The sequence below is a fragment of the Bubalus kerabau genome, chromosome 5 (genome assembly GCF_029407905.1).
Source record: "Bubalus kerabau isolate K-KA32 ecotype Philippines breed swamp buffalo chromosome 5, PCC_UOA_SB_1v2, whole genome shotgun sequence".
Classification (NCBI taxonomy): domain Eukaryota; kingdom Metazoa; phylum Chordata; class Mammalia; order Artiodactyla; family Bovidae; genus Bubalus; species Bubalus kerabau.
The window spans coordinates 10799375-10820428 of NC_073628.1; the positions used below are offsets into that span (position 1 = coordinate 10799375).

The following is a 21054-nucleotide window of genomic DNA, read 5'->3' on the forward strand; positions in this document are numbered from 1 at the left end:
ATTTTCAAAGATCTATCACCCTTGTGCTCATCTTGTTTTGAAATGAGAGAACTGCCGAGTTTGACAATCTCTCTCAACCAAATGACAGTCACGTAATTTTTAATTAAACTGAAGTAAAATAATAATAAATTTGGTTTCAGTATAAATAATAAATTTAAACTTCATCTTGGGACTTTTTATATACCACTTTTCCAAATTTTAAGTAGCTTTCAACTACTTTAATGCTCTGGTGAACGAAATTCAACCAGTTAAAAAAAAAAGAGAGAGCGAACACATAAAAACATGGACGTAAGATACAAGTTGTCCTTCGGTTTCATATTCCAATATGTCTCAAAGTCCTAATCTTTATTTAAAAAGTTGGTATTTTGTTGCTTGTGGATTTTTTTTTTTGCGTTAATTTTACTTAAAAAAAAAATGGCATGGCAGCCTGGATAGGAGGGGAACTTTGGGGAAGAATGGATACATGTGTATGTATGGCTGAGTCCCTTTGCTGTCCACCTGAAACTATCACAACATTGTTAATCAGCTTATACCCCAAAATAAAATTTAAAAGCTTTTAAAATATTGCATTAAAATGCTACTTATTTCACTCCTGATTCTTTTTGTCATCACTTAAATTTTGTGTTCCTGGCACACACTTGTGTGCTCACTTGCCTCACCCTAGTCCCAGCCCTGGTGGCCCCAGATAAGGCTGAAGAAAGACCCTGGGTTCCAAATATTTCCATCTCCAGATGCAGTCTAGATGGTGCCAGGCCTAGCGGTTTGCATTTCACCCTGAGTGCAATGCCAAACAGAGGCTCACCCTCACAGAACCATGTCTGTACAAGGTTAACCCCGGGAAGAAATGGCCACTGGAAGTGACATGGGAAGAAATGGCCACCAGAAGTGATGGGGACCAAAGGAAAAGGCATAGTCGGGAGGGTGGAGGGCTCACCGGGGAATCCCACGGGCAGCATGGGCTGGCATTAAGAAGCGGGTCCCAGCATCCTGAAGCTCCCAGCACCCCGTTCAGTGCCCTCAGTGGGCTGAGCTAGGACATCTGAGTTGGTGGGGTCCTTGAAGACCTTCCCCAGCCAGTTCCTTTCTATGCCAGCAAAGGGACCAGAGGAACAGCTGGACCTACAGGCTTGTCTGCAGCCATGTGCCCACCACGTGCCAGAGTGATGCTGTGAAAGCTGGGATGCTCCTCGCTCTGGGGCAGCCCGGACTGAGCTGCCCAGTTGTGCCACTGGCTTGGACACAGCATGGGCACAGCTAGCAGGAAGCCGGAAGCCATCAACAGAACCCAGGGCCCTGACCTCCTAGAGCCTCCCAGCCCGAGTACCCGGTCACTCCAGATTTCACAAATCAACGTTCTAAAAGAAGGCCAGTCCCCTGTCCCGACCTCATCTTCTGACACAAGCGCTGTGTCCCAGAGCCCTTCAAGGACACACGGACATCAGGAGGGACAGGCCCTCCCGGCTCCCACTCAGAATCTGGAAACAGGACAAAGGCCATCTTTGTTAAGTGTGTAGGGATAACCTGGGTCTGGAGTGAAACGTTACTTTCAACACCGAGGAGGGTTTTCTCCAACAGAAAAGGGCACAAAATGAAACAAAGCGCTCTACTATGTGCATCCTTCACCCCTGAAATTCTGGAAAGAAACCAGGTTCTCAGACAGCTCCAGGTTCAGAGCCAGGCAAACTGCTTGCTAAGGAACTGGTTACCAGTTCAGTGGTAATTCACTCCCAACCAGATCCAGAGCCGACAAGTGGAAGACTGGATATTGTCGGGTTGCAGGGGTTGACATTTTAACCCAGACACATAGCTCTTCCCAAGCCAAGGTAGGGAGGGATGGGAGTCTTTGCAGCTAGATGCTGCTGGGATAGGGCTGGGCAGGAGGATGAGAATCTGTTTCGAAGGGAGACTTGGCAAGGACTTATTTCCAAAACCAAAGAGATAACGCCTATCACATAAGCACGAGGTCGCTGGCAAGTCCAGTTCGTCTTTGTACAAACTTGCCAAGCTACAAGGCTGTTGCAGGTGGGCCTCCTGATCTGTAGGGTGATGAGACAGCTACCTGCCCTTCAGGGTTTTACACAACTCTTGCCCTTTGGCTCAGTACACTGTTTGAAGTCCCTTATCTAAAGACTTAAGAGAAACATGATGTCTCAGATATAAAACATCATCTGATGGAGGAAGCATACCGATGTATTAAGAGAAATTGTTTCTTTAGGCGCAAGCTATTATATATGGAATAAATAAACAGCAAGGACCTACTGTGTAGCACAGGGAACTGTATTCATTATCCATAATGGAAAAGGATATGAAAAAGGAATGAAGGAATGTATATATGCTTGCATGCTAAGTTGCTTCAGTCATGCCTGACTCTTTGCGACTCTATAGACTGTAGCCTGCCAGGCTTCTCCCTCTGTCCATGAGATTCTCCACGCAAGAATGCTGGAGTGGGTTGCCTTTTCCTTCTTCAGGGGATCTTTCTGAACCAGGGATCGAACCCTCCTCTCTTACACCTCTTGCATTGGCAGGCGGATTCTTTACCACTAGTGCCACCAGGGAAGCCCACCAAGGAAGCCCACATATAACTAAATCACTTTGCTGTACAGCAGAGATTAACAGAACATTGTAAACCAACTCTGCTTTAATTACAAAAAAAAAAAAAAAAAAGAGCGAGAGAGACTGCTTCTTTACTGGCCCAAAATTGAAAGGAATTTATCTGTAAGTCCTTAGGTAAGGAACAAATGTAGTCAACTAAGAAGCACGTGCCTGTTTTCACAACCACTACCCTGGTTTTGTGTGTCTAGTGTGGTTAAGAGACAGGCCTTGGAAGCTCAGAGAAGCAGAGGGTTAGCAGGTCCTACAGCTCAGCCAGGACACTGACCGGAGAGGTGACCTGCTTCGAGGGAAGCGAGATGGCACTGTGCCCACCACTAACTGATGGAATGGATGCCCAGGGTGGCCGACATTTACCTTTAAGTGACCGATGATGAACTTGTGGACGATGTGGTTCCACATGGACTTCTTGTAAACAGAGAGGTGGCCGTAATCATGTTGCAGCCATCCAGCCTGGGCCTGGGGAGAGAGGGCCACGGAGGCTTTCAGAGCATTGGCACCTAGGCACCAGGCCTCTGCCAGCTGGGGGAGGCAGGGGCAGGGGCTTCAAGTGACAGGTGAGGGTGTCACGCCTCACCTGAGAGGTAGCAAGGACGAAGGCCGTAATGATGGTTGGAATCCAGCCGTTGCCAAAGTAGAAGAGAATGAACCAGGCGATGCTCTCCATGGCGATGATGTGGGCCAGGTGGAGAAGGAAGAAGAGCTGGTTACTCTTGAACAGGTTCATGTCCTCAGCGGTCTTCCTCAGGGCCCGGAAGTCCTCGGTGATCTGGGACTGTTGAGCCAGAGTACGAGGAAGGAGTCAACCGCCCAGCTGCTCCAGGGGGGACCAATCCACACACCCAAGCTCCGGAGAAGCCCAGCTGCTATGCGCTAAAACAGCTGCCGTTGCTATGTACCTACCTGGACCTGGCACAGCCTTGGAACTGTGTGTTTGTCCACAGCCAGTTCAGTGCAAAGAAAGGATTTCACTCAAAATGCTGTCCATTCTGTGTAGCAGCATTATTCAAAATAGGCCAAAGACAGAAACAACCCAAATTCTATTAATGGGCTGAATAAAATGTGGTGCTTACATACAATGGAATATTACACAGCCTTCAAAAGGGAGGGAAATGATGACACATGCTGCTAATGAGCAAACCCTGAAGTCATTAAGCCAAGTGAAACTGAGCCAGACATGAAGAGACAAATACTTATGAGTCCCCTTCTATGAGGAACCTAGAAGAGATTCTTCAATAGAAAGAATAGTGTTTACCAGGAGCTGTTGGGAGGGACAGATGGGTAGTTAATGTTTAATACAGATGGTGGTGATGGTTGCACAATGTGAATGTACTCAAAGCCACTGAACTGTGTATTTCCAGATAGTTAAAATGGGGAATTCCCTGGTTGCCTAGTGGTTGGGATTCCACCCTTTCACTGCTAAGGGCCCTGATTCAATCTCTGGTAAAGGAAGTGAGATCCTTGCAAGCTGCCCAGCACAGCCAAAATAAAATAAATATTTTATTTAAGAAAGGTTAACATGGTAAATTTTGTTATGTCTAACTTATACCATTTTTTTTTTTTAAGCTTAGGGACTTCCCTGGCGGTCCACTGGTTAAGACCATGCTTCTACTGCTGGGGACGTGGGTTCGATCCCTGGTAAGAGAACCTAAGATCCCACATGTGGTGTGGCCAAATACATGAGCTAAATTAAATGATTAAATGGCTTATGTTTTCCACTACCTGACATGCACCCTTTGTTCTGAACACTCTATCAGACAGGAGAGGGCTCAGTGCGCTGGGCACGCGGGAGGCAGAGTCAAGGGCGGGTCTGGGAAAGAGGATATCACTGGGAGAAAGAGGGAAGCTAGGAGGCAGGGGCAGGGCATGAGGGGGAAGAAAGTCCAGATATAAGGGCAAGCGACTGGGCAAGAGGGAAACCCTCTGTGCCCAGCCTGGCACCACTGAGGCCCCACAGGTGGAGAGGCTAGGAATGAATTACTCCAAGGGCAGGGGTGGGGGGCAAGCCCAAGCTGGCACAGGAGGAGGCGGGCTCATCAGGGCCAGGGGTGTCCTCCCTGACCTCAGGTGATGAGCAATGGTTCTCCCTGGACGGGCACAAAGGCTCCTACCCGGCACCCTACACTCACCATTTTGGGGTGATCCCCCCCTCCACCACCCCAGCCTTCCCCTCCTTCCTCATCCGGTCAGACTCACATTCTTGCCGCGGTCCTGGCTGGGCTCCTCGGGGGCCAGCTCGCCAATTAACAGGGGCTTCATGAACTTGCGCACAAAATCAAGGTTGCGGTGGAAGGCCAGGAAGGCGTCCTGGAGAGCAGGGGGCAGGTGGTGAGTACAAAGACCTCTACTGCGGCTCCGGCCAGCGCCTCCTCCCCAGGGAGGGCAGGGCTTGCCAGCAGAAGCTCTGTGCCACTAGGACCCCAGGACACCAAACGGGGCATCCGTGATCCGACCCCAAGTGTTCTCTGAGCCTCCTCCTGGAAGGTCCCTCGGCGTCGGATTCCCATGGAGATGCCACTTGGAGCTGCACCCTGATAAGGGGCCGCTGAGCTCGCCAAGGATGTTTACCAAAAAACGTGCCCCTCCAGGGATGCGGGCTGGGCAGGGCTGGGAACCAAATTCTCCGAGGGCTACTCTGCCAGCTGCCTGGTTCCCGGCAAACTACGCCACCCACCACGCAGTACACACAGCTGTCAATAAAGAACAAGCCTGGAGCCTACCACAGGCATGCAAAATGTGCTCAGATGATGCTATACCCAAAACAAATACATGATTACATAAACGCGCTGGTGGGAGGAGGTCTTTCATATTTCGAAAAGGTATGAAAATAATTATGAAGATTATTAAAGCTTTTTTATGCAGATCTCTAAACTGTTATGGAGAAGGCAATGGCAACCCACTCCAGTAGTCTTGCCTGGAAAATCCCATGGACGGAGGAGCCTGGTGGGCTGCAGTCCATGGGGTCTCGAAGAGTCGGACACGACTGAGCGACTTCACTTTCACTTTTCACTTTCATACAGTGGTGAAGGAAATGGAAACCCACTCCAGTGTTCTTGCCTGGACAATCCCAGGGACGGGGGAGCCTGGTGGGCTGTCATCTATGGGGTCGCACAGAGTCGGACACGACTGAAGCGACCTAGCAGCAGCAGCTAAACTGTTATGTGTTAAGCCTGTGGCATCAGGCCTTGCTTTATCTGCAAACTTTCCAAACTCTCATATTGCTGCATTGCTTTTAAAATTAAAAGAATGAATGCTGTGCCTTTTAATCTTTTTTTCCAATTATTAAGCAATGTGGATAATTTTGGCAAATTCACAAAATGTACAGAAGAATAAAGAGGAAAATAATACCATTCAGAGAATGACCACCACTGCTAATATATCAGGATATTTTTTTCCCCAGTTTTTTTCCTATACATGTTATGTATGTTACATAAGACAAATATAGCATTCCTTTTAGAGATGAGCTGACAATGGAGTCCCCCACCCCCATGGTGGGCATAGTGATAAACCATGTCCACCTTGCATCAAACTAAGCTTCAAGGTGCACCTGAAATTAACAAAATACCGTGTGTGCCTGCATAGTCGATAAGTCACATCTGACTCTGTGCGACCCCAGGGACTATAGCCCCGCCAGGCTCCTCTGTCCGTGGGATTCTCCAGGCAAGAATGCTGGAGTGAGTTGCCATGCCTTCCTCCACGGGATCTTCCTGACCCAGGGATCAAACCCATGTCTCCTTCATCTCATGCATCTCCTGCAGTGGCAGGCAGATTATTTACCACTGAGCCACCTGGGAAGCCAACATAATACTGGACATCAACTATACTTCAACTTAAAATTTAAAAAAATCAAGTCTTGAGACTTCGCTTGGAGAGAAGAACAGATCAAATGACACCATGAGAAACAATTGGAAAAATCAATGTCATTGTAGAAAAGTGAGGATGTCTCTGTGTGTGTAGGAGGTGTCGGGGAGGAGGGGCCCTAGATTAGAAGAGACAGAAAAAGAGATAACAAAAGACTATAAAAACTGCAGTATTTGATTTGAAAGGCTCTTGTTTGGGGTGGGGGGAACCCAGCAGTTCTCCAAGGCATTCTGGGGTGGAATGAGAAATTTTGAATATGGACAAGATATCTGGTCATGTTAAAAGAATCACTATTGAATTTCCCTGAAGGTCCAGAGGTTAAGAATACGCCTGCCAGTACAGGGGATACGGGTTTGATCCCTGGCCTGGGACGATTCCATATGTTGCCAGGCAACTAAGCCCACAGGCCCTAGAGTTTGCTCTGCAACAAAAGAAACCACTGTAATGAGAAGCCCACACCTCGAAACTAGAGAAAAGCTGGCAAGCAGCAAAAAAGACCCAGCACAGTCATAAATAAATAATATTAAAAATTAATAAAGAATCAGTATTAATTTTCTTAAATGTAACCAAAGTATTGCGATTATGTTAGAGAATGTCCCTGTTCTTAGAGGATGCTGAAATGGCATAATAATGATGCAGTTTATTTTCATATTATTTTCATATAATTCAGCAAAAAACATGCATATATGCATAAAGAGGAATACGAATATGGCAAAATGTTGAGATTAGTGAATCTCGGTTAAGGATACACAAGTGTTCAATTCTTTCAAATTTTCTGTATATTTGGAAATTTTCAAAACTTAAGAAAAAACAAGGAAGAAATGAGGAAGATGTTGACAACTCATAAAAGTGTGTTCAGCCCCCCTGCCCAAATATCTCACAAGGGTGATTGCCAATATTCGTCCGTTTCCTGGCATCAAGCCCTTTTGCCTGGTCTTTATTCTATTTGTGTCTAGAACAGACTGACAAAGCAACACTTTGTGCAGAGGAAAACTGGGCCCGGAGTCTTTTAAAAATGTCTGCACCCTGACCTTGCTCAATCAAAAGGGATGGCAGCAGAGGATCAGAGCAAGTACCTCTTCAGAGAAGAGATGGATTGCTATTGCAGGGGCCCAGATCAGGCAGCGAGGAGCCTGGGGTCTGCTCTGGGCCAGCAGCCACCTCCGCCCCACCCCCGCCTCCACCTCCTCTGCATGTGAGGACCCTCCCGCCCCACGGTTCCGAGGACCTGAGAAAGGGCTCATCAGGAGCCCCCAGAGGCCTTGGTGGTAAGGCAGTGAGTGTGGAGTGCTAAGTCGCTTCAGTTGCGTCCGACTCTTTGCGATCCCATGGACTGCAGCCCACCAGGCTCCTCTGTCCATGGAATTCTCCAGGCAAGAATACTGGAGTGGGTTGCCATGCCCTCCTCCAGGGATCTTCCCAACCCTGGGATCGAACCTGCATCCCGGGCAGCTCCTGCACTGCAGGCAGATGCTTTACCACTGAGACACCGGGAAGCCGTCCTGCAGCGAGCACAGCCTTCCAAAGTCAGAGCTGACAAAGACCCTGTCACTGCTTCACCTCAAATGACACCACAGCTTTTGAGAAACAAAGGGGAAGTTCTCGGTATGGCAGTTTCCTGACGAACAACGGCTGATAATAATGAAACAATCTCTACTCTGCCAAGCCATCGCCTCTCACCCAGCGCCCACTGCCTCCCCCGACCAGGTCCAGGTCACATCTCCCAGCCTCGGCTGAGGAACCTGGTGGAACAGATAAGACTCCTGTCCTGACCGAGGCCACCCCTGGGCCATCTCCAGAGGCCAAGGGAGAGGAAGGGCCACAACGTGCCAGGTGGGGAGAAAGAAAAGTGGTCTCCATTACCTCCCTGAAGCCTCAAGTCCCACTTTACAGATCAAGGCACTGGAGCCTGGGAAGGTGACATTCAAGTGGCAGTTGTTGTTTAGTCGCTCAGTCGTGTCTGATCCTTTTGCGACCCCATAGACTGCAGCCTGACAGGCTCCTCTGTCCATGGGATTCCATAGGCAAGGATACTGGAGTGGGTTGCCATTTCCTCCTCCAGGCAGTCTTCCTGACCCAAGGACAGAACCTGGATCTCCTGCATTGCAGGCAGATTCTTAACCATCTGAGCCACCAGGGAAGCCCTGTTCATACAAAGGCCTCGATCAGCATGAGCTTCTTCCTCCTGAAAGTTGCCTTTTTGTGTGTCCCCTTTGCAAGTGTCATAGGTGCGCCTTACAAGGTTGCAGGGGGCTCCCAGCAGCTGCTCGGTTAAAGCATCTGGCTCACACGAGGTAGACCAAGGGGCAAGGTAGTACAGGCCAATCCACATGTTGACTTTGGAAGAAGAACTGAAGGCAGGCTTTATCCTCATCTGACAGGGAGATTGGAACCAAAGACTTTCCAGGAAGGCCAGGGACGCAGGTGAAGGGGAGGGAGTGGCCAGCGGTTGGGCGGCAGACTCACCCCCAGGAGGGTAGATGTGTGTATTAGATGCTAGGGAGGTTATGCTGTCGATAAAGGAGCAAAACACCCCGATTCCCAGATGAAAGACCTTCACCAGCTCCTGCTTCCACCATCTCCCGGTTCCCATGCCAGCCCTTTCTGCATGAAGAGATCCTCCCTGTCCAGCCGCCATGTGCTAAGCAGAACTCACAGCTCCTCCTGCACTGACCACCAGGTGTCACGTCTATTTCTGGCTGTGTCCACCTCTGCGGCGTGCTGTGTGTGTGTGCTCAGTGGTGTCCAGCTCTTTGCAAGACTATAGATTGTAGCCCGCCAGGCTCTTCTTCTGTCCATGGGATTTTTCCAGGTAAGAATACTGGAATGCGTTGCCATTTCCTACTCCATGGGATCTTCCAGACTCAGATCTCGAACCTGCATCTCTTACGTCTCCTGCACTGGCTGGCGAATTCTCGGAAGCCTCCCACCTCTGCAGAGCAAGGTGAATCTCTAATCCAGTTCCCCACTTCTGGGCACATGGCCAGGGACTGGGGAAGCTCAGGAGAAGCAAACTCAGGGCAGACAACAGTGGCCCTAGGCACAAGGATTCTGCAGAGCAAGGGATTACAGAGGGAGATGCAGAGGAGGGACCCTTTGTTCTCAGCTGGATCCAAGGATGCTGACTTCCTTTCCACAGTGGGGAGATTTAAGCAGGATGAGGGCAGGGTGGGAAGCCCCTGTACCATGTCCCCTCCAAGGGAAAGAAGCAATGGAGGCTGGGGTGGGGGGCCCCACCCCGCAGTATTCTGTGGCCAGAGGGCTCCTGACGAGAGGGTCCCCGCTGATGCCAGGCACAAGCAACCCAGGCATGAAGGGATTACAGCAAGGGAACACATCTCAGTAAAATGCTGAACACATCAGCAATGCTGGGGCTGGGTACAAGACCTCCCAGAGGCTGCAGCCAGCAGGAAGTGGACTGCTCCCACAAAGATCTAGCTGAGGGGGTGGAGCTGCCTTCAAGAGGCACAGACACCAGAGGGATTTCATGTAAATATCTTTTACCTTTGGCAACAAAGAGGTCACCAAGTTTCCTCTGCTTCCTGCTTGTTCTTTTCTGGTTTACTGAACACCCTACTATGCAGACTGGTTCCAAATTGGGAAAGGAGTATGTAAAGGCTGTATGTTGTCACCTTGCTTATTCAACTTATATGCAGAGTACATCATACGAAATGCCGGGCTGGATGAAGCACAAGCTAGAATCAAGACTTGCTGGGAGAAATATCAATAACCTCAGATATGCAGATGACACCACTCTTATTCAAAAAGCAAAGAGGAACTAAAGAGCCTCTTGATAAAAATGAAACAATGGAAAGAGTGACAGACTTCATTTTCTTGGGGCTCCAAAATCACTGCAGATGGTGACTGCAGCCATGGAATGAAAAGACACTTGCTCCTTGGAAGGAAAGCTATGGCAAACCTAGAAGTAGTAGTAGTGTAGCGAAAGTCGCTCAGTCGTGTCCGACTCTTTGCGATCCTATGGACTATACAGTATGGAATTCTCTAGGCCAGAATACTGGAGTGGGTAGCCTTTCCCTTCTCTAGGGGATCTTCCCAACCCAGGGATTGAACCCAGGTCTCCCACATTGCAGGCGGATTCTTTTTACCAACTGAGCCACGAGAGAAGCCCATGACAAACCTAGACAGCATATTAAAAAGCAGATACATTATTTTACCGACAAAGGTCCATATAGTCAAAGCTATGGTTTTTCCAGTAATTGTGTATGGATGTGAGAGTTGGACCATAAGGAAAACTGAGAGCCGAAGAATTGATGCTTTTGAACTGTGGTGTTGGAGAAGACTCTTGAGAGTCCCTCGGACAGCAAGGAGATCACACCAGTCAATCCTAAAGAAAATCAGTTCTGAATATTCATTCCAATGAATATTCATTGGAAGGACTGATGCTGAAGCTGAAACTCCAATACTTTGGCTACCTGATGCAAAGAACCGACTCATTGGAAAAGACCCTGATGCTGGGAAAGATTAAAGGGAGGAGGAGACAGGACGACAGAAGATAAGATGGTTGTGTAACAGGAGGGAAAGGGGCAGGGCACAACTTTTAAAAGAATGACACAGCCCAAGGACACAACATAAACCAATTAGAATCAAATGGGACCAAAGTGGCAGACAAGACTAGATCTTAATCCTCAATTAACAAGTGAAATCACACACCCAGAGGTGCCATGACAGTTCCACAGCACTTTTAAAAGACCAAGGAGTGGGCGGTGGCCCAAATCCTGGAAATCTCCAGCCCTTCCCCCAAAATAGCTGGAATAATCCTCCCACTCATTAGCATATGAAATTACCCAGCCTATAAAAACTAACCACATCAAATTTTGCAGCTGCATTCGCCCTCTGTGATGGCCCACACTCTGTCTGTGGAGTGTGCTTCTCTCTATATCTGAATAAATCCACTTCTTACCTATCACTTTCTCTCTCACTGAATTCTTTCTGTGATGAGACATCAAGAACCTAAGCTTCATTATGTCCTGAAACCAGGTACCATGGGTTTTGGCTGTTTCAAGTCCCAAGCAGGGTTTTGGCCGGTTTCGAGTTCCAGCCACATGGGTTCAAGTTCCAAACTGGGTTTTGGCCAAGTTTGAGTCCCAGCCATGTGGGCTGAAGTCCCCAGCTGGGTTTTGGCTGGTTTTGAGTCCCAGCCATGTGGGTTCAAGTCCCAATCTGAGGTAAACGGTTTCAGTTGGATGGTATCACCAACTTGTTGGACATGAGTTTGAGCAAGCTCTGGGAGTTGGTGATGGACAGGGAAGCCTGGTGTGCTGCAGTCCATGGGTTGCAAAGAGTTGGACACAACTGAGTGACTGAACTGAACTATTATGCATGCTGGGAACCTATATACCCATGTGCAGGAGGCTAAGGGTCCCACAGTAATGACCCTGCACACCAGTAGAGTGTTCTGAAATTTAAAGAGTGACTCATCCACAGCCAGTGTAAGCCTGATAATAAATAACCTTCCCATTTCATAGACCTGGAAAGTGAAGTTCAGGGTTAAGTGCCTTGCCTAGGATTCCTAAAGCTAGGACTCAAACCCAGGTCCTCTGCCTTTCAAACCTGCAGCCTCCTGACTTGAGGAGGCCAGAGATTCATTCCATTTTCAAGCTGTCGCCTTTTCCCAAGAACAGCCTAGGAGAAATGAAAAGAGGAATGAATCTTGACCTCTTCTCACCTTCCCTGGGTTCCCAGAGGCAACAGATGCAGACAGGGCAGGAAGTCAATGTGACAATGCACAGAGGTGGGGCAGCTGGGGTCTAGAGGTAAAAGTTCCAGATTCAAGTCTCCATTTGAAAGGAGAGAAGCAAATCCAGCAGGTGCATTCACTACCTTTTAGATATTCACCTTTGTGCCCAGGACCAACTTGGGGCTACAGAGATGCTGGGGAAAATGGGTGATGAGTAACTGTAAGAGCATGCTTAGTTGTGTCTGATTCTTTACCCCAAGGACTGCAGCCCACCAGGTTCCTCTGTCCATGGGATTTTCCAAGCAAGAATACTGGAGTGGGTTGCATTTCCTCCTCCAGGGGAATCTTCCTGACCTGGGGACTGAACTCGCATCTCCTGCATTGCAGGCAGATTCTTCACCTGCTGAGCCATCAGGGAAGCCCGAAAATGTATGATGAGTCTTTGTTAAACATGAAAAGTTCTGGATGGAAAGTGGGAAGGAGGTTTGAGATGAATTAAGAGTTTGGGATTAACACATACACACTACTATATATAAAAAAGATAAACAATGAGGGCATTATTGTATAGCACAGGGAGCTATATGCGATGTCTTGTAATAGAATCTGAAAAACAGTCTGAAATCTGTATGTATGTATATAACTGAATCACTTTGCTGTACATTTGAAACTGACACAACACTGTAAATTAACTATACTTCAATAGGAAAAAAAAAAAAAGTTCTGCAGCGGTAGGACTCTGCCTCTGAAAGAGGAAAGACGCCCTGGGACACAGGCAAGGGCACCCTTTGCCCACAGCAAGGCAAAGACCGGAGAAGAGCCAGAGGACTAGAGGGGAAGAAACCCAAGGTGAAAACAGGAGGGAGTAGAGGAGGCGGGAAGGGAAGATGGGCTAGGAGGTCTCCCTGATGGTAGATCCTGATAGTGGTCTGAGTGCTGCCAAGAGGCGCTTCCCTGGTGGCTCAGATGGTAAAGCGACTGTCTGCAATGCGGGAGACCTGGGTTTGATCCCTGGGTTGGGAAGATCCCCTGGAGAAGGAAATGGGAGCCCACTCCAGTACTCTTGTCTGGAAAATCCCATGGGCAGAGGAGCCTGGTAGGCTGCAGTCCATGGGGTGTCAAAGAGTCGGACGTGACTGAGCGACTTTACTTTGCCAAGAGGGGCTTCCCAGGTGATGCTAGTGGTAAAGAACTCGCCTCTCAGTGCAGGAGATGTTAAGAGATATGGGTTTGATCCCCAGGTTGGAAAGATCTCCTAGAGAAGGGCATGGCAACCCACTCCAGTATCCTTGCCTGGAGAATTCCATGGACATAGGAATCTGAAAAGCTCCATAGGGTCACAAAGAGTCAGACACGACTGAAGCGACTTAGCAGGTACGCTGCCAAGATAGCAAGGTTTTTAAATCCAGGATCAATGAGAGCTACTCACTACAGGCCTGATCTGTACAATTGTGCCTTGTGAGCTGTAAAAATTTAGTTTCATTTTTTACGCTTGAAAGCAGAAGGACCAAATGACAACTGCTTGTTCTTGCTCTTCGGTAACAGGAAAATCCCCTGTTGAGGCCCCAGATTATCTGGCTTCCTTGACTGCCAGCCTCCGGTGAGGATTCTACTGCATCTAGATTGGCTCAGAACAGTGCATTCGAGTGCTCCCAGGAAGCTGACCTCTATCTACCCATCAACCCTTCCCAAACTTTACAAGACTGTAAATACTCTCACTGCCCCGACTCTGAGGAAGTCCACGCCCAAGAGCAAAGCCACTTGTTCAACAGCAAGAAAGTAGTCTCTCCATTCCCAGCCTGTTCCCGTGTCCCTGGAGTCCCCTCTCCAGAGACACCAGACTTCCTGTGTGGTCTTTTTCAATTGTGGTCCCAAGCGAAAGAGAGATGGGGAGGGAGAGAGAGAGATGGGGAGAGAGAGGGAGAGAGAAAATCCAGTTGCTCACTCCACCATTATTCAACAAGATTAATGCATTTCATGCCCCAAAAGTTTTATCTCACAAGGTAGTAAGCTCTGGGCATAGCGATTCTTTCTGTGTCTTGCTACACCAAATAGACCTGGCATAGATTTTAAAAAGTTTCCTCCAAATTCCTCTTTGTTTACTTTACATTCCAGCTGTTACATAATCCTCACTCTTACACTCACTTCTCTGATAACGTAATATGTTAGAACCTTGTCTGTAGTCTATTACAAGTTAATCACTAAAGGGATGTTTGCCTATAAACTTTAATTATACATAATGGCTCATTTCTGGGAACCTGCTTCCCAGGTAATGAACATTGAGCTAAAATATTAATACCTTTGTTTAGCTCCCAGAAAACCTCCTGACCAAACCTGTGAATGACTGCAGGGAGGAAGACACTAACACATCCCCTCACGAGGCTAATGGAAACCAGAAGTGTTCGACTTGTCTCCTTCCCCTTTAAGTATAAAAGGATCCTGAATTCTAACTCAGGCACGATGGGGCTTTGGGGCAGGAGCCCACTCTCCTCTCAGTTCGGCGGCCTTAGGTATAAAGTCCTTATTCCTTGCCACAACAACTGGATCTTGACTACTGGCCTGTCATCAGTGAGCAGTACAAGCTTAGACTTAGTATGTTGCAGTAAATAATACTCCATTGCATTTATCTAATGCTTGCAGTTTATGAAATGCCTTGCCACCTAAGAAAATATATTTATTTAACACTACGGAATAAATGGGCTTCCCTCTCCCTGGTGGCTCAGACAGTAAAGAATCTGCCTGTGATGCGGGAGACCCAGGTTTGATCCCTGGGTGGCGAAGATTCCCTGGAGAAGGAAATGGCAACCCACTCCAGTATTCTTGCCTGGAGAATTCCATGGACAGAGGAGCCTGGCAGGCTACAGTCCATGGGGTTGCAGAAGAGTTGGACACAACTGAGAAACTAAAGAACAACAATGGAATAAACAGACCAATCCACCATACCAATCCACGGGCTTTTGACTTTTCTAGGAAACTTTTCAATGAAGGCTCAACCATGGGCAGGAACCTTCAGAACTTATTAATGAAGTCATGGCAAGACTCCAACCAAGAGTCAAGTCTTTACTTGGGAACTCCTCTTATGCCACCTCCTCACAGGGTTGTATAAAGGTCCCAATGAAATAATAAACTGATGGTGCTTAAAAATCTTATACCAACTTAAGTCACGATCACTTTCACGGCCCCAAGGGCTTAAGCCAAGTTCACAAGCAGGTAAAAGGGTATGGGGCCAAAAGCTATCACTGACCCTCTGCTGGTCAAAGCAAGGGGCCAAGTAACAGCTTAGATTATAGCTGTCTGACCTGCCCCATCCTTTGACTCTGCCTGTCCCAAAGAGATAGAAGAGGTAGGGAGATGTAGAACCCCACCCACTGACAGGCCCATAGAGCTTGAACAGCAAAAGCCCAAACAGGTCAGCATGCCAGACCTCCAGGTGGGATGAGCTATGTCAAGTTGATCCCTCCCTAGTCACCTCTCCCAAGTTCTCCTTGCTGTCACACTTCTCTGCTTCCAGCTCACTGCCACCAAGGGTGGTCCCTTTCTTTCCTCCCTGCCTCTCTGAGTTCAGGAGGAGGTGGGGGTGCTGTGCAGTCACAAAGCTGCAGGTTTGGTGCCTAAAGTTGAGGGTGAGATGGGCAGCCCTTGCTCCGGGAAGATCCTAGGGCGCCCCTACCTCTGCCAGGGCAGGATGAAGTAAGGGCATTCTTGGCAGGATTTGGGAACAGAGGACCATTGAGCTGAAGTCCCAGAGTAACCTCGGGTGCAGCCGGACCTGTTGCCCAAGCCAGCCTAGTGCTGCTATATCGTCCCGTCCCAAGGCACCTCTCCACCTGGGCTTTGCAAACTCCAGCCCTTTTTCTTTCTACCAGTTTCCATCAGCACAGCCTCCTCCCACCCCCTCAAGAACGCCGATCTCTGCGGGGGGTGGGGGCGGGGAGGTGGGGGGTCTCAGTAGTCTCTGAAAGCGTGGGAACAGCAGCTACCAGGCGGGGTCTCCGAGGCAGCCATTGCGGACCGTCTGAGACTGGAATTCCAGCAGGAGCGAGACCTGGCCGAGGACTAGCTTTCCTTCCCCGCCCCCTTGTCTGGCCGGAGAGTGGGGAACGCGCGCCGAGTCCTACACCTGGCTCCTCTCCCGCTCCTCTCCGCGGGGCCCAGGGGCGGCCATCTTCCATGCTGGGGGCGCCAAAGTCCCAGGGTCCCGGCGCCCCGCTTTGGGGGAGTCTCGGGCTCCGGATGAACTCGGAGGAAGGAACGGACGCAAGGGTCCAAGCGCGCGCGATAGATCCTGCACGGATCTCCACCGCTCGGATCTGCCTCCCGGGCTCCAAAATCCGACCCCCACGGCACGCTGACCCAACTGCGCCACGGGACGAGGATTCGGAGCGGGAGGTGAGCGCCGTAGACACTTTTCCTTCCCTCCGGGACGGCCCCCCAAGCTCCATTCGGCGCTGGAGGTCTTGTCTGACGCCCTGTGGACCCACGGCTCCTGCCTCCCTCCTGCAGCGGAGAAGGGTGGCGGGAGAGGCCCCAGGCCCTTACCGTAGCATCTTCCCCGGCGTAGTGCCCGATGACCCGCTGCCCCCCGGGGTGCCGGCTGGACCATTTGGTGATGTTGTAGACCTTGCGATCGATGACCAGCCACTTGTCGGTGCGCAGGTTGTGCTTCTGAATCTCCTCCCAGCGGAAGGTAGGCATCGGCGCCTCAAGCTCGGTGGCCCCCTCGTCCTGGTTTCCCCCCTTCCCCATGCTGCCTGCTGACCGGGTGGCCCAGTGCACTGCGGTGAGTGCGGTCCGGGCCCTTCTCCTTTCGGCTTTTGTCTTCTCCTCCTCCTCCCACGACGTCCCCTCCCCCAGCCTCCTCGCCTCGGCTCCGGAGTATCCCTGCCTTTCCTCTCCGCTTCTAAGTGCCCCCAAGCGGTCCCCTCCCTCCAGCCCTCCCTCCGCCCCCCTCCCCACCCCCCACCCCCAGCTCGCAGTGGACTTTTGCCTCCAGAGAAAACTCCTGGGTAGCTCAGGGCCTCGAAACCTCCTCTGCCCGCCCCTCTGGCTCCCCCCGCCAGGGGCTCCGCATCCTCCCGCGTTCCCCTCCGCCTGGGTTTCCACAGTGATCAGCAGAGCGCCTGCACCAATCCGGGCGCGTCGCCCCTCCTGCCATTGGCCCAGGAGGATCTTTCGAAGGCCAGCGGGCTGGGGCAGCGGTTCCCGGCTCCCCCGCCTGCCCGGCCACGCGGAGTCCAGAGGGGCCGGGAGGCCGGTTACGTGTCCGAACTCCTCCCTCCCGCCACTCCAGCCCGGGGCGCCTGAGGAGATCCCAGGGGAGCCTTGCGGGCAAGAGGGGGCGGCGGTGGGGGTTCCGGACGCTTACGCGCACGCCGGCGACCTTCGCTCCCGGGTGTGCACCTGATGCCCGCACAAAGAGGGCCGCGCGGCTCCGCGCGCTTTGCGGTGGGGACCGGCCAGAGGCCGGGCTGGCGGGCGCGCAGGCGCGGCCAAGCCGCCGGGCTGGCTATTTCCACTGGGACCAGCCTGGTTAGGTGACGCCCTCCCCTAACCCGCTGGAATCGGGACTCCAGTATCTCCACATTGTGCTCGCTGTCCACACTGGCGCCCTCCTGCAGCCTCCCTGGGGGAACGCCAGCCTGCGGCTGCTCAGGGCTCCAAAGCCTGTAATCAGTGGATCTTAGAAAAGAATTGTGGAACCTCTGATGTGCTTCCTTGTGTTCGGCGCCGTGGTGGGGATAGGACGGAGGGGGACGCAGTGGCGGGAAGAGTGGGGACGCGAGGACTTGGTTCTGGCCCTGAACTCAGAAATCTCGCAATTGGGAAGAAATACTATGGAAACAATACAGGACCTCATACGATGAACTGTTCAGTGTTGTTATACAGACTCCGGGAGATAAAGATGCGGATATCAAAAGAATAGACCTATGCAGGCCCCCAGCGCTAATGGACCGAGCTGCTTGGGATTATTGCCCTAGGGAAAGGATTGCCTGGCTTAGAAAGCTGAATTCCTCTACCCTCCCAGGTTTTTTCCTAGTCTAATAACTAAAATGATATAAGATATTGTCAGGAGAAAAACAAACATTTAATAATATGTATACCTCCTGTAGGGCTTCCCTGAAGGCTCAGATGATAAAGAATCTGCCTGCAATGCAGGAGACCCAGTTCTGATCCCTGGGTCCGGGGAGATCCCCAGGAGAAAGAAATGGCAACCCACTCCAGTATTATTGCCTAGAGAATTCCATGGACTGAGGAGTCTGGTGGGCTACAGTCCATGGGGTCACAAAGAGTCAGACAGGACTGAAGGACTAACACTTCCACTTTTTCATACCTCCTGTATATATGTGAGATACTCAGAAAAACTGAGTATCTCCCTGAAAATGGCATGGTGGAAGCTCTTCACCCTAAATATCATCTTCAGTTAAAAAAAAAACAAAAGATGTGGGACTTCTCTGGTGGTCCAGTGGTTAAGAATCCACCTGCCAATGCAGGGAACACTGGTTTGATTCCTGGTTGGGGAAGATCCCACAGGCCTCAGAGCAACTAAGCCTGTGTGCCGCAAGTATTGAAGCCCTGGTGCCCAGGGCAGGTGCTCTGCAACAAGAAAAGGCACTGCAGTGAGAAGCTGGCACACTAGAAGGAGGGGTGGCCCCCACTTGCCACAACTAGAGGAAGCTCATGAGTAACAACCAAAGAGCCAATGCAGCCAGAAGTAAATACATATATATTTAAAGCAGAAGATGTAGGATTTCCCTGGTGGTCCAGTGGCTAAGACTCCGCTCTTCCATGAAGGGGGCCAGATTCCATCCCTGGTCTGGATCCACATGCCAAAGCGAAGAGTTCACATGCCACAGCTAAGTTCCTGCCCAGCCAAATAAATAAATAAAAATAAATATTTAAAACAACGAACAAAAGATGCTGGGGATGGAGACCTATGGAAGGTCACCAGGGAAAGCACAGTAAAGAAGGTTAGGTTTTGTGTGGATTTGAGGTTTTCTCTTCTGCACTGGACATGAGTTTGCGTAAACTTCGGGAGTTGTTGATGAACAGGGAGGCCTGGTGTGCTGTGGTCCATGGAGCTGCAAAGAGTCAGACATGACTGAGTGACTGAACTTAAGTGAACTCTGCACTGGTAAATGTGTCTAGAAATAAGGTCATCTTCCTCTTCCTGGTACACTGAGGGAGATATCCTTACAGATGGAGATTTCCCCTGTACAAAAGGGTAACTTCTACTCAGTTTTCAGAGTTTCTCATGGTCTGCAGTTTCTTAAAAGTAATCAGCCTGAAATAGCCCTATGCCAAAGAGTTAAATTCTGTGGTGGCAAATTTTGTTCCCGTATAGCAGAAAATTCTTTTGAAAATTTTCCAAGATGTCTCACAGCCCAGAAACTAAGTTGATAGATTGGTCCGTACCACGTTGAACCAGTTTCCCAATGGTGAGAATAGGTCAGTTCAGTTAGAGTTATATATCTCATTTCAGGAGGTAAGTGATGCAACTGGGTCCCCAAAGTTAGCTCTATATTGTACAGGAAATCAGGTATTTAATAAGAGGAATTTCTTTTTCTTTTTTAACTTTTAATTTTGTGTTGGGGTATAGACAATTAACAATGTTGTGAATAGTTTCAAGTGAGGGACTCAGCCATACACATATATGTATCCATTCTCCCCAAACTCCTCTCCCATCTAGGCTGCCACATAACACTGAGTAGAGTCCATGTGCTATACAGGAGGTCCTTGCTGGTTATCCATTTTAAATCCAGCATCGTGTACAAGCAACCATATGTTCGTTCTCCAAGTATGTGAGTCTTAAGAGGAATTTCTAAGGAAACAAAGTGAATGATTGGAGCAAGTTATAACCCAATGTCTGAGTCCTGAGAGCATCCAGTGAGAGCTGATATCAGTTTTAGATGTCAGGCTCAAAGCATCTTCAGATGGAGGGCAAGTGGTGGCAATCAGATTCTCCTGATTCGCAGTTTGAATATCTGATGATATCATCAGGCATACTGGTGGACCATCAAATTTTTCTGAATGGCCCAGACAACAAACACAAAGAAGATTGTCTAAATATGAGCTATTGTGGCAATTTCTCTGAAGTTTATATCAAGTCATTCAGTCTGTAGGGCTTCGAGGAAAAGAGCAGCTTTTGTTCTTAGTGATTCCAAGTCAGAAGGGTGGGAGAAAATTGGAAAATTTAGTTTGGAACATCATAACCAGATATTGAAGGAAACTAGTAGAATTCAGGATCCAGTTCAGTTCACAAGTAAATAACAACATCTCAAAGACAATGAACAGCACTAGAGTCTGATATCTACAAAGGTGTGCTATTGAAGCAATTTTTCTCTTTAAAATCACCCTGTTCAGTCACTAAGCTGTGTCTGACTCTTTGCAACCCCTTGGACTGTAGCACGCCAGGCTTCCCTGTCCTTCACCATCTCCTGGAGTTTGTTCAAACCCATATCCATTGAGTTGGTGATGCCATCCAGTTATCTCATCCTCTGTTGCCCCTCTTCTGTCCTCAATCTTTCCCAGCATCAGGGTCTTTTCCAATGAGTCGGCCCCTCGCATCAGGTGGCCAAAGTATTGGAGCTTCAGTATCAGTCTTTCCAATGAATATTCAAGGTTGATTTCCTTTAGGATTGACTGGTGTGATCTCTTTGCTGTCCAAGGGACTCTCAAGAGTCTTCTCTAGCACCACAGTTCAAAAGCATCAATTCTTCGGCACTCAGCCTTTTTTATGGTCCAACTCTTACATCCATACAAGACTGTTGGAAAAACCATAGTTATACGGACCTTTGTCAGCAAAGTAATGTCTCTCCTTTTTAAGATGATGTCTAGGTTTGACATTGCTTTTCTTCCAAGGAGCAATTGTCTTTTAATTTCATGGCTGC

At 49.3% G+C, this 21054-nt stretch overlaps 1 protein-coding gene and 1 long non-coding RNA gene across 2 annotated transcripts in view; one reads left to right on the forward strand and one right to left on the reverse strand.

The window, feature by feature from the left end:
* FADS2 (fatty acid desaturase 2) overlaps window positions 1-17064 on the reverse strand; it is a 37138-nt gene extending 20074 nt beyond the window's left edge. The window contains exons 1-4 of the mRNA XM_055581093.1: window positions 16706-17064; window positions 4807-4917; window positions 3188-3385; window positions 2968-3069 (exon numbers count right to left, since the gene is read on the reverse strand). Of these exons, the coding sequence (XP_055437068.1) occupies window positions 2968-3069; window positions 3188-3385; window positions 4807-4917; window positions 16706-16912 (618 nt within the window). The 5' untranslated portion in view covers window positions 16913-17064. The remainder of the gene's footprint in view (window positions 1-2967; window positions 3070-3187; window positions 3386-4806; window positions 4918-16705) is intronic.
* Window positions 11343-15263, forward strand: LOC129652448 (uncharacterized). The gene is made up of 3 exons (XR_008714546.1): window positions 11343-11469; window positions 13712-13766; window positions 15137-15263. It is a non-coding gene; the product is annotated as an uncharacterized LOC129652448 (long non-coding RNA).
* Window positions 17065-21054: the final 3990 nt, after the last annotated feature.